Source organism: Cebus imitator, unplaced genomic scaffold (genome assembly GCF_001604975.1).
Source record: "Cebus imitator isolate Cc_AM_T3 unplaced genomic scaffold, Cebus_imitator-1.0 Scaffold321, whole genome shotgun sequence".
In the NCBI taxonomy this organism is placed as follows: domain Eukaryota; kingdom Metazoa; phylum Chordata; class Mammalia; order Primates; family Cebidae; genus Cebus; species Cebus imitator.
In genome coordinates, this window is record NW_016107636.1 from 2,029,544 (window position 1) to 2,049,207 (window position 19,664).

Genomic DNA, 19,664 nt, shown 5'->3' on the forward strand with positions numbered 1-19,664 from the left:
CAGCCTCTCTTTGCAGCAGCCGCTCCAGATGGGCTGCTGCTGCCATCAGTGGAAGGCAGAGGGGGAGCAGGCACCTCACCTGGGGAAAGCAGGAGCAAGAGAGAGGCAGGAGGGTGCTACACACTCCTAAACAACCAGATCCAGCGAAAACTCACTAGCATGAAGACAGCACCAAACTGTGAAAGATGTGCCCCTATGACCTAAACACCTCTCACCAGGCCTCACCTGCAGCTTTGGGGATTATTATAATTCACTATGAGGTTTGGTCAGGGACAGTTGTCCACACTGTATCATTTTTAGTGAATGTACTTTTAAAAATTTCTTCTGTGAGTTTTCTGTTAGCATTTGTCCTTATTAGGGTGCTCATCTCTTTTGCATTCATTTTAAAACTCTCATTAAAGGTATTGACTCTGTAATATGTGTTGTAAATTTTTATCGAAGGTTGCTATACTATAGTTTGTTTATAGTATTGTCTTTGATATAGAAGATTTTTAGTTTATTTTGCAAAATATGTTAGTGTTTGGCTCCTTGTTTTGGCCTATCCTTGGGAAGACCTCTTTAACCCCAAATATGGAGATAAGTCAGCCAGCTACTCTTCTCATTTGTGGTGCCTTAGATGAACTGTCAGTTCCTGAATAAGTCTGTAGATTACTTTTCTAATTGAAGTTCTGATTCCTTTTTTTGCCTTTCCATTATAAATATTTATTCAGAACTCCCTTTTAGGTCAGACTAAGCTGAATGTTTTAGTGTTTTTAAGTTTTATATCCCATTGGGATTTTTAGAAATATTTAAAAACTGCTAATGTAAAGAAGTCTAATTTAATTTCAGAATAATATATGCAGAATTATATTAAAAAAGAGGCTTGGATGTGGTGACTCATATCTGTAATCTCAGTGCGTTTGGGAGGCCAGTATAGGAGGATGGCTTGAGGTCAGGAGTTCAAGATCAGCCTGGGTAACATAGCAAGACCCTATCTCTACAAAAAAAAATTTTTTTTAAAGAATTAGTTGGTTGCAGTAGTGTGTGCCTATAGTCCTAGCTACTAAGGAAGCTGAAGCTGGAAGGTTGCTTAAGCCCAGAAGTTTGAGGTTACAGTGAGCTGTGATCAAATAACTGCATTCCAGCCTGGGTGACAGAGTAAGACCCTGTACCTAAAAATAAAAAAAAAAGAAGGAAAATATTTCATAAAAGTATGTATCATAAAAGCAATAAAAGTTTTATTATAGCCAGCCACTCAGTTGAGTTTGGTAAATCGCCTTGAGTGAAAGGGATCAAATTGCTATTTTAAGCTGTAAGAATTTAATATAGATTTCCAATAGAGGGAGCCCAAAGCTTTTAAGTGGAAATGGTAGAGGTTTCATTTTTATTAAGGTATTCCAGCTCCATCATGATAGTTTCCTATATTCACGTCAGTTGATTTTCTTTTTTAATTTTCTTTCTGTAGTGATAATAATCCATATAACCACTAAAGAAGTTACTCTATTTTGAGGTCATTTTCCCTGTTAACTTAAATTTCTCTTCTGTATGTTTTATATCATACATTTTCTTCTGACTAGCAATTTGAAGAACACTGATACAAATGGTACATATATCCTAAGTTCAACTCCTTTATGCTAAGAACATTTGTCAGTTTTGAACAGTTACTAATAATGATACTCATTTGCACTGTGAACTCCTGAACATTTGCATTATATGGTTATATCTCTTTTCAAAATAATATTTCATTATTATCTATATGTAATTTATGTAAATATTTAAACTTTTTCCTAATTTGAATAATAATGCATATTTATATTAAAATATATATAGAAAAGTATAAAATTGATAATACCTAAAATTCATTCCTCAATAATAAGCACTGATAATATTTTGATATGCTTTCATCTAAATATTTTTTGGATTAAATGATTATAATCATGAATAATGGTGTTATTTTTATTCATTTCACACTATCCTCTTTTGATACTAATCTTTACTGTAGGCCTAGGAGAGAGATAGTAGAGCCAGTCATACTTCTATTTTATAAATGTGGAAACGTTTTTGAGCTTCAAAGAGATTAAGTGGCAGAGGTAGAAGTATACACAGGTCTAATATATATCAGATGCATTTAAGTTAAAAAACATAATATTAAAATAAATGCCCAAATGTTCACCTTCTGTTAAAAAACAGTCTATTACCAGTATCACTGAAGCCTTCTGTTTTCCCCAGTCTGCCCATTCTGTCCCATACCCATGCATTCGCCTTAGAATTATCCACTTTTCTGAATTTTAAGTTTTATATAATTGTGAACTTTAGAAAAATGATTCAGATTACTGAACAATATGTATTCTTACATAGCATGCAGTTTTTTTTGCCTAACATTTTTGTGAGATTCATTCATGTTGATGCATAGAACTACAGATTATCCAGTTTTACTTAGGTATTTATTATATTAATATTAAAAAATAGACTTACCTACTTTTTATTGATAGAGTTTGGATTATATCCAATTTTTTTGCTCTTATAAACAATACTCCTTTGAACATATTTTATATGTGCTACCAGTAAATAGTACCTATCTAGATACTTCTTTTTTTTACATTCAGTCTACATTTATTTTTAACTATAAGGCATAGTCTGTTTATATTTTATGCTACCATTTTTCTTTATGCTTTTTATTTGGTTTGCTTGATCTTTTTTCCTTTCTTGTAGTTTTGTTGTGTTTTTTTTTTGAGACAAGTCTTGCTTTGTTGCCAAGGCTGGAGTGCAAGGCTATTTACAGACACGATTATAGTGCACTACAGCCTTGAACTCCTGGCCTCAAGTCAGCCTTTGAAGTAGCTGGGACTATAGATGTGCACCACTGAGCACAGCCCATTCATGTATTTTAAAAATTAGTTATTTTTGTGTGTGCGTGTTTTGGTTTACATTTTAGAAGATTTAGACTCTATTTCTATTTTTAAATAGTTTTCCATAAATTATAATATAATTGATTGACCTAACAAAGTTCAAAGTTAGTTAGTATCTGTATTCTCATTTTAAATAATAGAAACTTAAATACATTCACATTATTGTACAACCATTACCACCATTCATTTTCAGAACTTTTTTCATTTCTACCAAACTGAAACTCTGTGTCTGTGATGCAGTAACTCATTTTTCTCTCTCCTAAACCCTGACAACTACCATTCTCTTTCTGCTTCTGTGATTTGATGACCCTAAGTACCTTAAATGGAATCACAGTATTTATCCTTTTCTAACTGGCTTATCTCACTTAGCATAGTGTCTTAAAAGTTCAACTATGTTGCTGCACGTGTCAGAATGCCCTTCTTTTTTAAGGCTGACTATATTCCATTGTATGTATCTACTGAATTTTGTTCTATTCATTTGTTGATGGAGTTGACTTGCTTTTACCTTTTGGCTACTGTGTATAATGCTGTTATGAACATGGGTGTTCAATGTGTGTTTGTGTCTCTCCTTTAAGTTCTTTTGGGTATATATCCAGAAGTGGAAGCACTGGATCATATGGCTATCCATTTTTAACTTTTTGAGGAAACATCATACTATTATTCATAGTGGCTGCACCATGTTAACATTATCGCCAGCAGTGCACAAGGGTTCCAGTTACTCCGTATCTCACCAATATTTGCTTTCAGTTTTTTTGGTAATAACCATTCTAGTGCATGTGAGTTTAATTTTCATTGCGGTTTTGATTTTCATTTTCCTAATGAATAGTGATATTGAACATCTTTTTATGTTATAGGCCATTCATATGTCTCCCCTTTAAAAAAATTTTAAATTATACTTTCAGTTCTGGGGTATATGTGCAGAACATGCAGGTTCGATACATAGATATACATGTGCCATGGTGGTTTTTTTTACCTATCAACCCGTCATCTACATTAGATATTTCTCCTATTGCTATCTCTCCCCCAGCCCTCAATCCCCTGACAGGCCCTGTGTATGCTGTTCCCCTCCCTGTGGCCATGTGCTCTCATTGTTCAACTCCTACTTATGAGTGAGAACACTCAGTGTTTGGTTTATGTTTTTTTGTTAGTTTGCTGAGAATGATGGTTTCCAGCCTTATCCATGTCCCTGTAAGGGACATGAACTCATCCTTTTTTTATGGCTGCATAGTATTCCATGGTATAGATTTGCCACATTTTCTTTAACCATCTATCATTGATGGGCACTTGGGTTGGTTCCAAGTCTTCGCTGTTGTGAACAGTGCCACAATAAACATATGTGTGCATGTGGCTTTATAATAGAATGATTTATAATCCTTTGGGTATATACCTAGTAATGGGATTGCTGGGTCAAATGATATTTCTGGTTCTAGATCCTTGAGGAATTACCACACCGTCTTCCACAATAGTTGAACTAGTTTATACTCCCACCAACAGTGTAAAAGCATTACTGTTTCTCCACATCCTTTCCAGCACCTGTTATCTTCTGGCTTTTTGATGATCGCCATTCTAACTGGCGTGAGATGGTATCTTATTGTGGTTTTGATTTGCATCTCTAATGACCAGTGATAATGAGCATTTTTTCATATGTTTGTTGGCCACATAAGTGTCTCTTTTTGAGAAGTATTCATATCCTTTGCCCACTTTGTGATGGGGTTGTTTTTTTTCTTGTAGATTTAAGTTCTTTGTAAATTCTGGATATTAGCCCTTTGTCAGATGGGTAGATTGCAAAAATTTTCTCCTATTCTATTGGTAGCCTGTCCACTCCAATGATATTTTCTTTTGCTGTGTGGGAACTCTTTAGTTTAATTAGATCTCATTTATCTATTTTGGCTTTTGTTGCCATTACTTTTGGTGTTTTAGTCATGAAGTCTTGGTCCATGCCTATGTCCTGAAGGGTATTGCCTAGGTTTATTCTAGAGTTTTTATGGTTTTGGGTTTTACATTTAAGTCTTTAATCCATTTTAAGTTAATTTTCATATAAAGTGTAAGGAAGGGATCCAGTTTCAGCTTTCTGCATATGGCTAGCCAGTTTTTCCAACACGATTTATTAAACAGGAAATCTTTTCCCCATTGCTTGCTTTTGTCAGGTTTGTCAAAGATCAGATGGTTGTAGATGTGTGGTGTTGCCTCCGAGGCCTCTGTTCTGTTCCATTGGTCTATACCTCTGTTTTGGTACCAGTACTATGCTGCTTTGATTACTGTAGCCTTGTAGTATAGTTTGAAGTCAGGTGGCATGATGCCTCCCACTTTGTTCTTTTTGCTTAGGCTATACAAGCTCTTTTTTGGTTCCATGTGAAATTTAAAGTAGTTTTTTTTTTCTTCCAATTTTATGAAGAAAGTCAATGGTAGCTTGATAGTGTTGAATCTGTTAATTACTTTGGGCAATATGGTCATTTTTACGATACTGATTCTTCCTATCTATGAGCATGGAATGTTTTTCCATTTGTCTGTGTCCTCTCTTATTTCCTTGAGCAGTGGATTGTAGTTCTCTTTGAAGAGGTCCTTCACATTCCTTGTAAGTTGTATTCCTAGGTATTTAATTCTCTTTGTAGCAATTGTGAATGGGAGTTCACTCATGAGTTGGCTCTCTGTTTGTCTGTTACTGGTGTATAGGAATGCTTTTGATTTTTGCACATTGATTTTGTATCCTGAGATTACTGAAGTTGCTTATGATCTTAAGGAGATTCTGGGCTGAGACAATGGGTTTTTCTAAATATGCAGTCATGTCATCTGCAAACAGACAATTTGACTTCCTCTTTCCCTAATTGGAGACCTGTTATTTCTTTTTCTTGCCTGATTACCCTGGTTAGAACTTCCAATACTATGTTGAATAGGAGTGGTGAGAGAGGGCATCCTTGTCTAGTGCGGGTTTTCAAAGGGAATGCTTTTAGTTTTTGCCCATTCGGTATGATATTGGGTGTGGGTTTGTCGTAAATAGCTCTTATTATTTTGAGATATGTTCCATCAACACCTAGTTTATTGAGAGTTTTTAGCATGAAGCGCTGCTGAAATTTGTTGAAAGCCTTTTCTGCATCTATTGAGATAATCATGTGGTTTTTGTCATTGGTTCGGTTTCTGTAATGAATTACGTTCATTGATTTGTGTATGTTGAAGCAGCCTTGCATCTCAGGGATGAAGCTGACTTGATTGTGGTGGCTAAGCTTTTTGATGTTCTGCTGGATTTGGTTTGCCAGTGTTTTATTGAGGATTTTTGCATTGGTGTTCATCAGGGATATTGTCCTGAAATTTTGTCTCTGCCTGGTTTTGGTATCAGGATGATGCTGGCCTCATAAAATGAGTTAGGGAAGAGTTCCTTTTTTTTCTGTTGTTTGGAATAGAATGGAATAGAAGGAATGGTGCCGGCTCCTCTTTGTACCTCTGGTAGAATTCGGCTGTAAATCTGTCTGGTCCAGGACTTTTTTTGGTTGTAGGCTATTAATTATTGCCTCAATTTCAAACCTTGTTTTTGGCCTATTCAAATATTTGACTTCTTCCTGGTTTAGTCTTGGGAAGGTGTATGTGTCCAGGAATTTATCCATTTCTTCTAGATTCTCTAGTTTATTTGCATAAAGGTGTTTATAGTATTCTCTGATGGTCACTTGTATTTCTGTGGGATTGGTGGTTATATCTCATTTATCATTTTTCTTAATAGATCCTCTCCAGCATCTGTTGTCTCCAGATTTTTTAATGATCGCCATTCTAACTGGCGTGAGATTGTATCTTAATGTAGTTTTGATTTGCATTTCTGTAAACGATAAAGTGGCCAAAACAGCAGCGCTGGCAACCCATGGGGCTCCTCCGCCTGGGAATATCCTGGTCTGTGGGCAATAAAAATCCATCTGGAAATGCGGCCTTTCTTTGTCTTTTTTGATCTTTGTTGGTTTAAAATCTGTTTTGTCAGAGACTAGGATTGCAACTCCTACTTTTTTTTTTCTTTTTCTTTTTTCTTTCCATTTGCTTGGTAAATTTTTTTTCATCTCTTTATTTTGAGCCTATGTGTGTCTTTGCATGTCAGATGGATCTCCTGAATACAGCACACCAGTGGGTCTTGACTCTTTATATGGTTTGCCATTCTGTGCCTTTTAATTAGGGCATTTAGCCCATTTACACTTAAGGTTAATATCATTATGTGTGAATTTGATCATGTCATCATGATGCTAGCTGGTTGTTTTGCACAGTAGTTCATGCAGTTTCTTCATAGTGTCATTGGTCTTTATATTTTGGTGTGTTTTTGCAGTAGCTGGTACCAGTTTTTCCCTTCCATATTTAGTGCTTCCTTCAGGAGCTCTTGCAAGGCAGGCCTGGTGGTAATGAATTTTTTCAGCATTTGTTTGTCTGGATAGGATTTTATTTCTCCTTCACTTATGAAACTTAGTTGGGCTGGATATGAAATTCTGGGCCGAAAATTCTTTAAGAATGTTGAACATTGATTGCCAATCTCTTCTGGCTTGTATTTTTTCTCCTGAGAGGTGTGCTGTTTGTCTAATGGGCTTCCCTGTGTAGGTCACCTGGCCTTTCTTTCTGGCTACCCTTAACATTTTTTCTTTTGTTTCAGACTTGGAGAATCTGATGATTATGTTTCTTGGGGTTGAACTTCTCCTGGGTTATCTCGGTATTCTCTGTATTTCCTGAATTTGCATGTTAGCCTGTCTTGCTAGATTGGGGACATTCTCTTGGAGAATATCCTAAAGTGTGTTTTCCAGCTTGTTTTCATTCTCTGTCTCCTTTTGGTACTTCAATCAATCATAAGTTCAGTGTTTTTGGAAGTCCCATATTTGTTGGAGGCTTTGTTCTTTTTGTTTCTTTTTTTTCCTAATGTTGTCTGCATGCCTTATTTCAGCAAGGTGGTCTTCACACTGTGATATCCTTTCTTCCACTTGGTTGATTTGGCTATTGATAGTTGTGTATGGTTCACGAAGTTCTTCCGTTATGTTTTTCAGCTCCATCAGGTCATTTATGTTCCTCTCTAAACTGGTTATTTTAGATAGCAGCTCCTGTAATCTGTACCAAGGTTTTTAGCTTGTTTACATTGGGTTGGAACGTGCACCTTTTGCTCAGCAGAGTTTTTGTTAATCACCCATATCTGAAGCCTGCTTCTGTCAATTTGTCCATCTTTTCACCTGTTCAGTTCTGTGTCCTTATGGGAGAGGCATTGCAATCATTTGGAGGAGAAGAGGTACTCTGTCCTTTTGGGTTTTCAGCATTTTTTTTTTTGTTGTTGATTCTTTCTCATCTTCATGAGTTTGTCTGGTTTTGATCTTTGAGGATGCTAACTCTTGGATGGGTTTTTTTGGGGGGACTTTTTTTGTTGTTGATGCTGTTGTTGCTTTCTGCTTGTTTTCTTGCATTGGTCAGGTCCCTCTTCTGTAAGGCTGCTGCGGTTCGCTGGGGGTTCCCTTTAGGCCCTTTTCATCTGGTTCACTCCCATGCCTGGAGATGTCACTCAAGGAGGCTGGAGAACAGCAAAGATGGGTACCTACTCCTTCTTCTGGGATCTCTCACCTTGAAGGGCATCAACCTGATACCAGTAGGATTGCTCCTGTATAGGGTGTCTGACAACCCCTGTTGGAGGGTCTCACCCAGTTGGGTGGCACAGGGAACAGGATCCATTTAACAAAGTACTTTGACTGTCTTTTGGTGGAGGGGGTGTGCTTCGCTGGGGGCAAACCCACTCATCTGGGCTGCTGGGATTTGTGAGAACCACTAGGTGGAAAGGCTAGTCGGCTGGTCTGAAGAGACTATAGCCACTACTCCCCCTGGGGCTCAGGCCCAGGGAGATCTGGGTTTTGTTCCTGAGCCTCCAGCTGGAGTTGTTGGAGTTCATGCAGGGAAGCCTCACCCAGTGAGGAACGATGGGTCAGGGTCAGGCCTGAAGAGGCTCTCTGGTGGGAGTCTGCCACAGCCAGCATGTTGGGTTGTGGGGGACACCTCTTGGGATGAAGTTGTCCAGCCTCCCTGGCATCAGCAGTGGAAAAGCACAGCCTGGAGCTTAGGGAGCTTAGCTTGTTAGGCAGTTATGAGTCCCAGTGCTGGCTGATGCTGCTTCCTCAAGGAGCTCAAACAGCTTAGACAGCAGGTGGTTACAGCTGTGATGCTGGTCAGTCCTCACCCCACAAGCTCGGCAGTCTTAAGCAGATTCCAACTCAGAGTCTGCTGAGAATGTGCGCAGCTTCAGGGATGGGACGCTAGGCCCAGGTGGCATAGGTTCACGAGTGGGATCTTCCAATCTATGGGTTGCATAGTTCTGTGGAGAAAGCATGGTTTCCATGCGTTGCACAGTTCCATGGAGAAAGCACGGTTTCCCTTGGCTGGGCAGCACCCTCACTCAGTGCCTTCCTTGGCTGGGGGGTGGGGGCTCCCCTGCGCTGTGTGGCTCTCAGGTGGCCACCATACCACACTGTTCTTCCTTCTCTGTGGGTCATGCCAGCTGCGTAGTCAGATCTATTGAGAGAACCTGGATAACTTGGTTGCCAGTGAAGGGTTCACACTGTAATTACGGTTCTTTTCAGTGGGAGCCTCCAATCGCCTGTGTTTCTAGTGGGCCGTCTTGGCCTTGACCCTGATCATGTGATTTTTCTTCATTAGCTTTGATGCAATCAGTTACACTAATTGATTTCTAAATGTTGAAACAGGCTTGCATATCTGGGATAAATCACACTGAGTTGTGGCGTATAATTCTTTTTTATATTTTGTTGGATTCCCATAGCTAATATTTTCCTGAGTATTTTTGCATCTGTCTCATAAGACATATTAGTTTTCTTGGCTTGTGGTATCTCTGTTTTTGGTATTAGGGCAATAGTGGCTGCATAGGATGAGTTAGGAAATATTCCTTCTGCTTTTATTTTTACAAAGAGGTGGTGGAGAATTGGTATAATTTCATCCTGAAATGTTTGGTAGAATTTACCCGTGAATCCATCTGTGCCACGTGTTGTAGCTTTTGTAAGTGTATTAATTATTCATCCATTTAAAAATATCATCTATGTCCATTTAGATTGTCTATTTATTCTTGTGTGAGTTTTGGTAGATTGTGTTTTTCAAGAAATTAGTGTATTTCATGTAGGTTATCAAATATATGGGCTTATCAAATATAGTTGTTCATAATATTCCTGTTATACTTTTACTATTCTTTTCTTGTCTGTGGTATCTGTAGTGAAGTGTTCGCTTTCATTTGTGAAACCAGTATTTGGTGTCTTTTTCTTAATCTGGCTAGAGGCCTCTCAATTTTGTTTATCTTTTCAAGTAACCAAATTTTGGTTTCATTGATTTTTGTCAAGCTCCTGTTTTCTGTTCTCTGCTTACTCTGGAATTGACTTGATCTTCTTTTACTCATTTCCTAAGTTGGAAGCTTAGATTACTCATTTTAGATCTTTCTTCTTTTTGAATATAGGCTTTTATAGTTTACAAATAAGAAAAATAAAAAATTTTATTTTACTTTTATTGATTCTTTCTCTGATGCTCTTTCTTGACATAGATCTGAATTTCTTACCTATGTCATTTGCCTTCTCTTTGGAGAACTTCTAGCATTTCTTAGAAGACAGGTCTACTGGCAACAGGTTATTATCTTCTTCTTCTTCTTCTTCTTCTTCATTTTTTTGAATCTGTGGACATCCTTATTTCTCTATCACTTATGGAGGATAATTTCACAGGATACAGAATTCTAGGTTGGTAGGTTTTTTTCTCTGAACACTTAAAAGATTTCCCTCCATGATGTTCTTACTTGCATGGTGTCTGAGAAATCAGATAAAATTCTTATCTTTGTTTTTCTGTAGTTAAGGTTTTTTTTTTTTTTTTTTTTTATTTTATTTTTTATTTATTTTGCTTTTTTTTTTTTTTTTTTTTTTCTGGATTTTATGAACTGTTTTAAAATCTTTGATTTTTTCAGTTTAATATGATATGCCTAGGTGTTGTTTTTTGGGCATTTATTCATTCTCTTTGGTGTTCTCTGAACTAGCCAGTCCGTGATTTTGTGTCTGACATTAATTTGGGGGAAATTCTCATGCGTTATAGCTTTTCATATTTCCTCTGTTTCTTTACCTCTTTCTTCTTGTAATATTCCCATTATGACTGTGCTACACCTTTTGTGGTTGTCCCACAGTTCTTTAATATTATGTTATGGATTTTTAAGTCTTTTTTTTTCTTTCCTGTGTTGGAATTTTCTATTAATATATAATATGGTTCAGGGATTCTTTTTCACATCCTGTTTACTAGTGAGCCCATCGAAGGCATTGTTCATTTTTGTTACAGTGTTTTAATTTTTAGTGTTTCTTTTTCATTCTTTCTTACACTTTCTCTCTGCTAATATTGCCCGTAAGTGCTTATATGCTGTATACTTTATCTGTTGATAATAATTGTTTTAAATTCCTAGCCTGATAATTCAACATCTCTGACATGTCTGGTTCTTGTTCTGTTACTTGTTGTCAAACTGTGATTTTTTTCTTTTAGTGTGCTTTTAATTTTCTTTTCTTTACTTTTTTTTTTGGATAGATGGACATGATGTACCAGATAAAAGCAATTACTGTAAATAGACCTTTAAGAATGTGGTGGTAAGATGCGAGAGGAAGAAAAGCATTCTGCAGTCCTATTAGGTTTCAGTCTTTTAAGCTACTTATGCCTAGTGTTCCATTATTGGAATGCTATACATGTGGGAGTTATTTATATTCTACTGCTAAAGGTTATCACCAAGCTCTGATTGAATGATTCTTGAGGGTTGATGAGTGGAATAATTTGACTCAGTCAGAATCTCTTTGCAAGTGAAAGTGGCTCACCCTCCCTCACAATTTTGATTATATGGCCTTTTAATTTCCAATCTGAGAATAAAGAAAATTGTACCAAAGTAAATATGAAAATGAGCAATGTAATAGGAGCAATGACTCTTTCTTTATGACACTACACTGGCAATGTTTGAATACTGTAGCTTTTTTATTTATAATATAAGTCATTTTTGGCCTTCCAAATAATTCTCTCAAGACAAAGAGGTGTTATGTGTTATTGGTCTTTATAGTCCTTGTTTTTGACTTACACTATTTGCCTTAGTTGTAAATAATTTATATTTTTTGAATTATAAAATACTTTATGCACATGAGGAGATTAATATCCCAATACATATCACTGAGATTTAACCAATATAATTCTTTATTTTTTTAGATTTAATTTTTTAAAAGTATTATAGAAAGTTGAAAACTTATTTATTTTATATTCCCTGATTCTATTACTCTCCTTCTTTAGAGTTATCTACTATCTAAATAGGCTTGAATCCTTCCAGTCTAAATTTTTATATTTTATTTTACATGTACACATTTATACATTATAGTATGTTTTATATTTCTAAATTTTTATTAGTAATAACATTGTGCCTATCATTCTAAAATTTGTTATTTTACCAGTACCTTAGGCTTTAAATTATTTTCTCTATAGGTAAAATTTATTGACACATACTATTGGAAATTTGTTACCACACTTACTTTTTGATATGTGAACCGTGCTTGAAATATAATAACATTCAGCTTTGGCTTGTAATTGTTTGACTATCGGGGTACTTGTGTTCTTGGAATTTCACTTTTTAAACCTAACTTATTTAATACTTGTATGATATTACTCTCTTGCTCATTTTACATGTGTACAATCCTCCAATGTTGATAGTCCGTTTTTTTCCCCCAAAACACACATGGGGAATTTAAAGGTAGAAAAGGGAGGATAACTTATTTCTTAAATCTGAATTGAATATATATTTTTCACCATCCAGACCAGATCTTACAGTCTGCCATGTGGGACTGTGTTTGTAACCCGTTGGATTTTTAAATATATGCCATTAGGTTTCTAAATTTATTTGGGCTGTATTAGAATTGAGTATAATACAGTTCTCTTCTGCAGGTGCCCACAACAAAGTAAGACAGATAATTCTGTGAAGCAGGCTGCGCGCAATAAAGAAAAACGAAGAACTGATGATGGCATTTCTCTTTTAATGTCTGATACTCAGCCTAAAGGTTTGTGAACCTTAGAAAACTGTTGGAATTTGAGTTTGTGCCTATTGTATTTATAATAATTTTTGTTATAAATAAATTATTTCATTTTGCTTTAAAAGGATATGTGAAAGTAAAGGGAGATTATTTGGCAACACAAGGAGAATTGCAAAACCTACTCTTTATGTGGCGTAGTACTCATTTCCAGATTTATTTACTAATCCCAAAAGTTAAATTTGGATATTTTTTTTTTCTTCTTTGGGGAGACTGGGATATGGCTATGAAGTTACGTTAATTGAGCTATTTCTAGGTGTTGTTTCCATGGATATTAAAGTTACTGCTGAGTTTTTATTATTAGCTTATCACTGTCTATTCACCTACCATGAAATACATTCTCTATTCATTAGAATTTCTTTCAACTTTAGGGGGATGCCAAAACAAGCCACTATTAGCAAATTTGAAGGTAAATACTTCCTAGACTTCTGAAAATTTTTAGTAGGCCTCCTTGCATATAGGATTTGTGATTTGACTTCTTTTTCTTTTTTGTCTCTCTTTCAAGAATTAAAAATATTTTACTGATATTTGGAGAAAATCAATTTTACTACATTATTTGTGAAACCAACACCTTCAGGGGTCTCTTGGATTATCGATAGCTTCAAATATTTGTTGAGGCCTGGTTCGTTCTTTCTTTTCTTTTTCTTATTCTTTTTCTGAGACAGGGCCTGACTCTGTCACCTATGCTGGAGTACAGTGGCATGATCACACATGATCAGCTCACTTCAGCCTCTACCTCCTGGGCTTAAGTGATCCTCCCACATCAGCTTCCTGAGTAGTTGAAACTATAGGTATGCACCACCACGCCTAAGTTTTTGTATTTTGCAGAGACAGGGTCTTGCCATGTTGCCCAGGCTGGTCTCAAACGCCTGGGCTCCAGATATCTGCCTGCCTTGGCCTCCCAAAGTGCTGGGATTACAGGCGTGAGCCACTGCGCTTGGCCACTATTTTATTTTTGAGTGATTTCATAAGTTATTCACGATACAAAAAAAAGTCTTTTAATGACACTATGCAAAATCCACTTCATTTGGAGCACAGCTAAAGATTCTTTTTCATTAAAAAAAAATTAAAATGAAATTAGACTAACAACTTTTATTTGTACAAGAAACCAGCTGAAACTCTTATAAAGGCAGTCTTTGGAAAATGTGCTGTGACTTTGTACAGATGAATTTTCAGTTAGTCACTAAGTACTGTCAACGTATAATGAAAAACATTTATTTTCTTATAAACTGTACTTTTCTTAGAAATAACTACAGTCATCTCTCTGTATCTTTGTATTCTGTATCTGCAGATTCAATCTACCACAGATGGAAAATATTTGAAAACACCTTAATAAAAATAATACAATAATAAAAAATACAGTGTAACAAGTATTTACATAGTATTTATGTTGCATTGGGTATTATAAATTAGATTACTTATAGAGATTATATTATTACTTATAGAGATTAAAGTATACAGGAGAATGTATACAGGTTATATGCAAATATTTTACCTTTAGGGGCTTATGGATCCATCAGTTTTGGTATCTGGAGTCCCTGGGACCCTGAGGATACTGAGGGATGACTGTATTGATTACCAAGTAAAAATATAAGTATTTGTGCAAGTGGGGTCAGTTCAGGTATTATCAAGACAAAGATTCCTACTCTACCTAGGAGAGTTAGTAGAATGTGAGGACTAACAGTCCTCATATTGACTTGAATAAAATACTTTCTGATTTGTACCCAGGAGTATTACCTCAAGATTACAGCGGCATCTTAGACATGCATTAGGGGAAAGTACATGACAAAAGAAACACTTTTTAGTTTTTCAGTATCCCTGAAGGTACCACTATTGGTAGGGAAAGTGTTTTTGAATAAAATTAGCTGTTGCACCTTTACTGAAGCAGTGTTTATCCTCCTACATCTGATACCAGTTATTTAATAAAAACCTGTAAATTAATGGAAATTCTGAATTAAACTTTAGGTGTACCATTTTTTTTTTTTTTTTGGCAGCACATTGTTTGCCTTTTGGAATTTGCTTTTACCACATAATACCTTGGAAATAATATTCTTTTGTTTACAGGATTTTGCTATCTCTTTAGTTATATATGCTAGTAGTATTTTCAGGTTAAATTATGTATATATTATGCAAGTGGAATCCTATTTTTACAATTTTTCATTCTGTTTAACAAAGTTATTCCTTTTTCCATGAGACAGGCTTGACTGATATGCAAATAATAAATTGTTTAAAATGAAACTCCTGTATAATCAAGTTTTTCTCAAGCCCGTTTCCTTTTATGAGTCTTTATTGTAGTATTATATTTATGTTTAGAAATTATAGTTTTGAAACATTATGTATAGAAATTGTGTTTGACCACTTTTATAGTTTACAATATTACATATAAAATTTAACGTTCTGTTCTAAATATTGTGTTGATGATTTGAGGGGAGTTTTATTTTCCTTAGTAAGTAAGGTGTTTTCTCTGGAAATTGAAAGGCAAATGACTATCTTGGAATTTTTACCCTCAATCCTGTTACAGTACCTTCCTTTAAGCAATATCAAAGACAAATTATCATGAATATTAGTTATTAGGAATTGTTGAAGTTAGAGTAAAAGCAAGAATAGTTTGAAGAGAAGATTTTAAAGATCATAAACTTTCCTTGAATGGAGAAGTCAGGACAGTCAGTCAGATGAATTGAAAATGGTGAATTAAATGCAACTGCTTTGTGACTTGCTGTGTATAAACTTTGTGTTGGTACTTGTATGACATAGATTCACAAAGCAAAATAATTCAGGAGAACTTTTAGTTAATTAAGTGGAGACTTTTAGAAGGCATTTTTGTACGGTAGATATATTTGATAACAGAAATATTAAATATTTTTATTTTTTAAATTTTTTAATTTTAATTTTTTATTTTTTTGAGACGGAGTTTCGCTCTTGTTACCCGGGCTGGAGTGCAATGGCGTGATCTCAGCTCACTGCAACCTCTGCCTCCTGGGTTCAGGCAATTCTCCTGCCTCAGCCTCTTGAGTAGCTGCAATTACAGGCACGCACCACCATGCCCAGCTAATGTTTTGTATTTTTAGTAGAGACGGGGTTTCACCATGCTGACCAGAATGGCCTCGATCTCTTGACCTCGTGATCCACCCGCCTCGGCCTCCCAAAGTGCTGGGATTACAGGCTTGAGCCACCGCGCCCGGCTAAATATTTTTAGTAATGATTGGCATGGGTTTCAAAATATGTCTTGTTGACTTAAAAAAGGAAGCACTTCTCTAGACTAATGGATTTATTGGAGACTTAAAAGAACATAGTCTTGATTATTGAAAAGAAGAAATAAACTGACAAATTGGTAACCTTCTGAATGATCACATATTATAGTCAACTACCGAGGAAAGATATTTTGGCTCCTTTTTAAAAAGCAGCGATCAACACTCTTCAAATTATAGTCCCTTTCCACTAAAAAATATGTATGTAAATTACATTTTTAAAAGACTAGTTTATAAAGTCATGCTGAATTATCAAACTTTAAGACATGAATTTTCCAGATTTTAATAAGGCACCCCCTTTTTTGATAGTGCAGCCAAATGCATTTATAGCAAATGGAAAAACAGTTTGGTTGCTTTGCTTTGGCTACTCTGAAAAAGAATATTTCTTTCTTATGTATTTTTCTCACCTCACAGCTATTGTATAATGAACATTTACTTTGTGTATACCAATTAAAATAGGGCATGCCTTTACCTTCATCCAGTGTCAGTATGATAATTTAACAGCACACTTCTGTTTTAAGGGGCTTTGGAAGTAGTAGAGCAATTTTGATGGTGTTTCTTTGAGCTCTTCTAAAAGAGATTCTCTCTATACTTTTTTGTCCATATTTATACTTAATTTGTTTTTTAAGACCTTAACAGTGGAAGTAGAGGTTGTCATCACCTTAAACAGGAAAGCAGAAACAAGGATGTTAAATATCCTGATTCAAAAATGGAACCTACTCTGATTTCCCGGAAGAGAAAGAGAAGGCTTAGAAATAATTTACCTGATTCTCAAAATTGTACTTCTTTGGATAAGTCAACAGAAGAGACAGTAAGTAGAGGTGTTTAGATATTACTGTATAGGAAATAATTTTATGCTGTAATAAAAATGAGTTGACTATGGCCAAATAATGTTCCTCTAGCTTTCTGTTTTTGTTATCAGATTTCTTTCTTTCTTTTTTGGTTCACTGTTAGCTTTATTTTTGAGAAACAATTTTAAATGCAACTTTTCTTGGTGATAAAGAGTTATTGGAACAAATTTCAAATATTATGAATGAGTAAAAAAGTCAAAATTTCTTCTTTTCTTGTATCATTCTTTCCTTAGTAGTTTGTTATATATCCTTAAGGCTTTTCTTTTTCCTTAATTCAACCAAATACTATTCATATTGTCTAGTCACTCTCTTTTTTACTTGCTCTGGAAAATTATTATTAGATATATTTATCAGTAGTAATTTACTTACCAAATTCTTTAAGCTTCTGTTTATCTGGAGTTTAGGGAATTTATTGTAAGTAAATAATTAACCATATTAAGTACATACATTTTCTGTTTTCAAAGACTTAATATATAGGTGGCAATAAAACAGTAAGACAGCTCTTTCAATTCCTTTGATCTATAAATCATTTCAGGACCTTGTAATGTTTTGGGGTTGTAATTATAAACATGATTTAGATTTATACAGTAAATGAGATATTGAAGGCAATGGTTGATTTTCATAATTCTTAATGTTATATTGTTAATTTAAAAAGTTTTTAACCAAAGTAGTTGGTCACTTTTACAAAATAAAAATCTGTAAATAAATCTTCTTATTCTAAAGTTGACTTAGATAAGGGGAGGCCATCTGATAAAGCATTTGTAAAGATGGAAATCTCCTAATTTTCCCGTTAAAAAATTATCAGGCATCAGAATGGACAGACCAAACCCTGTATCTTTATACTTGGGAGACAGTGTCAAGCATAACATAGTGTCATTGTTTAGTTTTCTATCCATCTACTTATGGAAATGATATAATATTTTTCCTTTTATATATTTTTTAAGAATTTAAAAATGGATGAAGCAAGCCAAATTTGAAAAATGCTATTTTTTCTCTGTGTTTATGTTTAGAAAAAACAAGATGATGACTCAGCAATATCCACTGAGTTTGAAAAGTCAAGTGAAAACTATCATCAGGATCCAAAACTGCTTGAAGAAATTACATCTAAACCTACAAAAAATGATTTTAGTAAACTGTCCTCACTTAACAATCAGGAGTTGGCTTTCAGTAACACCACCAAAAGTGCCTCTGCCTGTTCAACCACTGAAACTGTTGAGAACTCTAATTCCACTGATACTTCGGGGATTTCTTCCCTGGTTGAGAAGGATGAGAGTGAGTTGAATACAATAGAAAAGCCTATTCTAAGAGGACGTAATGAAGGGAACCAATCATTGATCTCAGCTGAACCAAGTAAGTGACAGGAGGATTATAAAGTTACTTAACTTCCTCTGTTTTACTTAGTTGTTTTTCCTTCCTCTTGAACAAATTTGGCTAAGGCAATAAGCTGTTTATGACATCACTGTGGAATATATTAACTTTAGGAAAAAAGGCTTGGAGTTTGGGATCTCCTTCATAAGACTTAAAATATTTATTTAGGTAAACTAATGGAGAACTTGAAAACAGAAGTATTTTTTTCTTAGATTAGTACACTTTAATCTCAGTAGTTTAAAAATAAATTATTTAAGGACCATCATTACTGTCATTTAGTTGATGAAGTTGAAGTGTGGAAAGTTTAAGTGCTATCTAATTATTATTAATTTTGATTTAAGCAGCCTCTGAGTAGTTGATGCCATCACCTGGTACAAAGAAATTTCAAAGGTTTTAGAGGATCTCCAGTGAATAGTCTCCCACATCTTCCCCTACGTATTCATTTCCCCCTCCTTGAAGCAATTTACGTAACAGGAATTAAAGTACAATTTAGTGGTGGCACAATACACTGTTAGAACTAGAACTTGTTCCTAAGGCCTCCTCATGGCTTTATCCATTTTTAAACATCTTTATTCTTTAGAAGGTGAGGGTGCAGGTAACTGTTGAATAATTGCGCTGATATGGAGTCATTGTCTATAACTGCTATAAATCAGATAACAAATGATAGGTATGTTTCTAAATTGAATAAATTTAGATGATTAAATTTAACAGCATTGTTAAAAATAAATTGCATTAATTAGAAAGTTTTTATTTTTTTGAGACAGAGTCTGGCTGTGTCAGCTGGGCTGGAGTGCAGTGATGCGATCTGAGCTCACTGCTACCTCTGCCTCCTGGGCTCAAGAAATTCTCCTGCCTCAGCCTCCTGAGTAGCTGGGATTACAGGTGTGCGCCACCATGCTCAGCTAAATTTTTGTATTATTATTATTATTTTTGGAGATGGTGGTTCGCTCTTGTTGCCCAGACTGGAGTGCAATGGCACAATCTCTGCTCACCGCAACCTCTGCCTCCCAGGTTCAAGTGATTGTCTTGCCTTAGCCTCCAAGTAGCTGGGATTACAGGCATGCATCACCACACCCGGCTAATTTTGTATTTTTAGTAGAGACGAGGTTTTTCCATGTTGGTAAGGCTGGTCTTGAACTCCTGACTTCACTTGATCCGCCTGTCTTGGCCTCCCAAAGTGCTGGAATTACAGGCGTGAGCCATTGAGCCCAGCCGATTTTTGTATTTTTAGTAGAG

General features: G+C 35.4%; 1 protein-coding gene across 8 annotated transcripts in view; it reads left to right on the forward strand.

The window, feature by feature from the left end:
• Positions 1-19,664, forward strand: part of SENP7 (SUMO specific peptidase 7) — a 201,395-nt gene that overhangs the window by 135,144 nt on the left and 46,587 nt on the right. For all 8 annotated transcript variants that reach the window (XM_017504344.2, XM_017504347.2, XM_017504348.2 and 5 more), the window contains 3 exons: positions 12,819-12,931; positions 16,839-17,020; positions 18,071-18,410. In XM_017504344.2, coding sequence (XP_017359833.1) covers positions 12,819-12,931; positions 16,839-17,020; positions 18,071-18,410 — 635 coding nt within the window. The remainder of the gene's footprint in view (positions 1-12,818; positions 12,932-16,838; positions 17,021-18,070; positions 18,411-19,664) is intronic.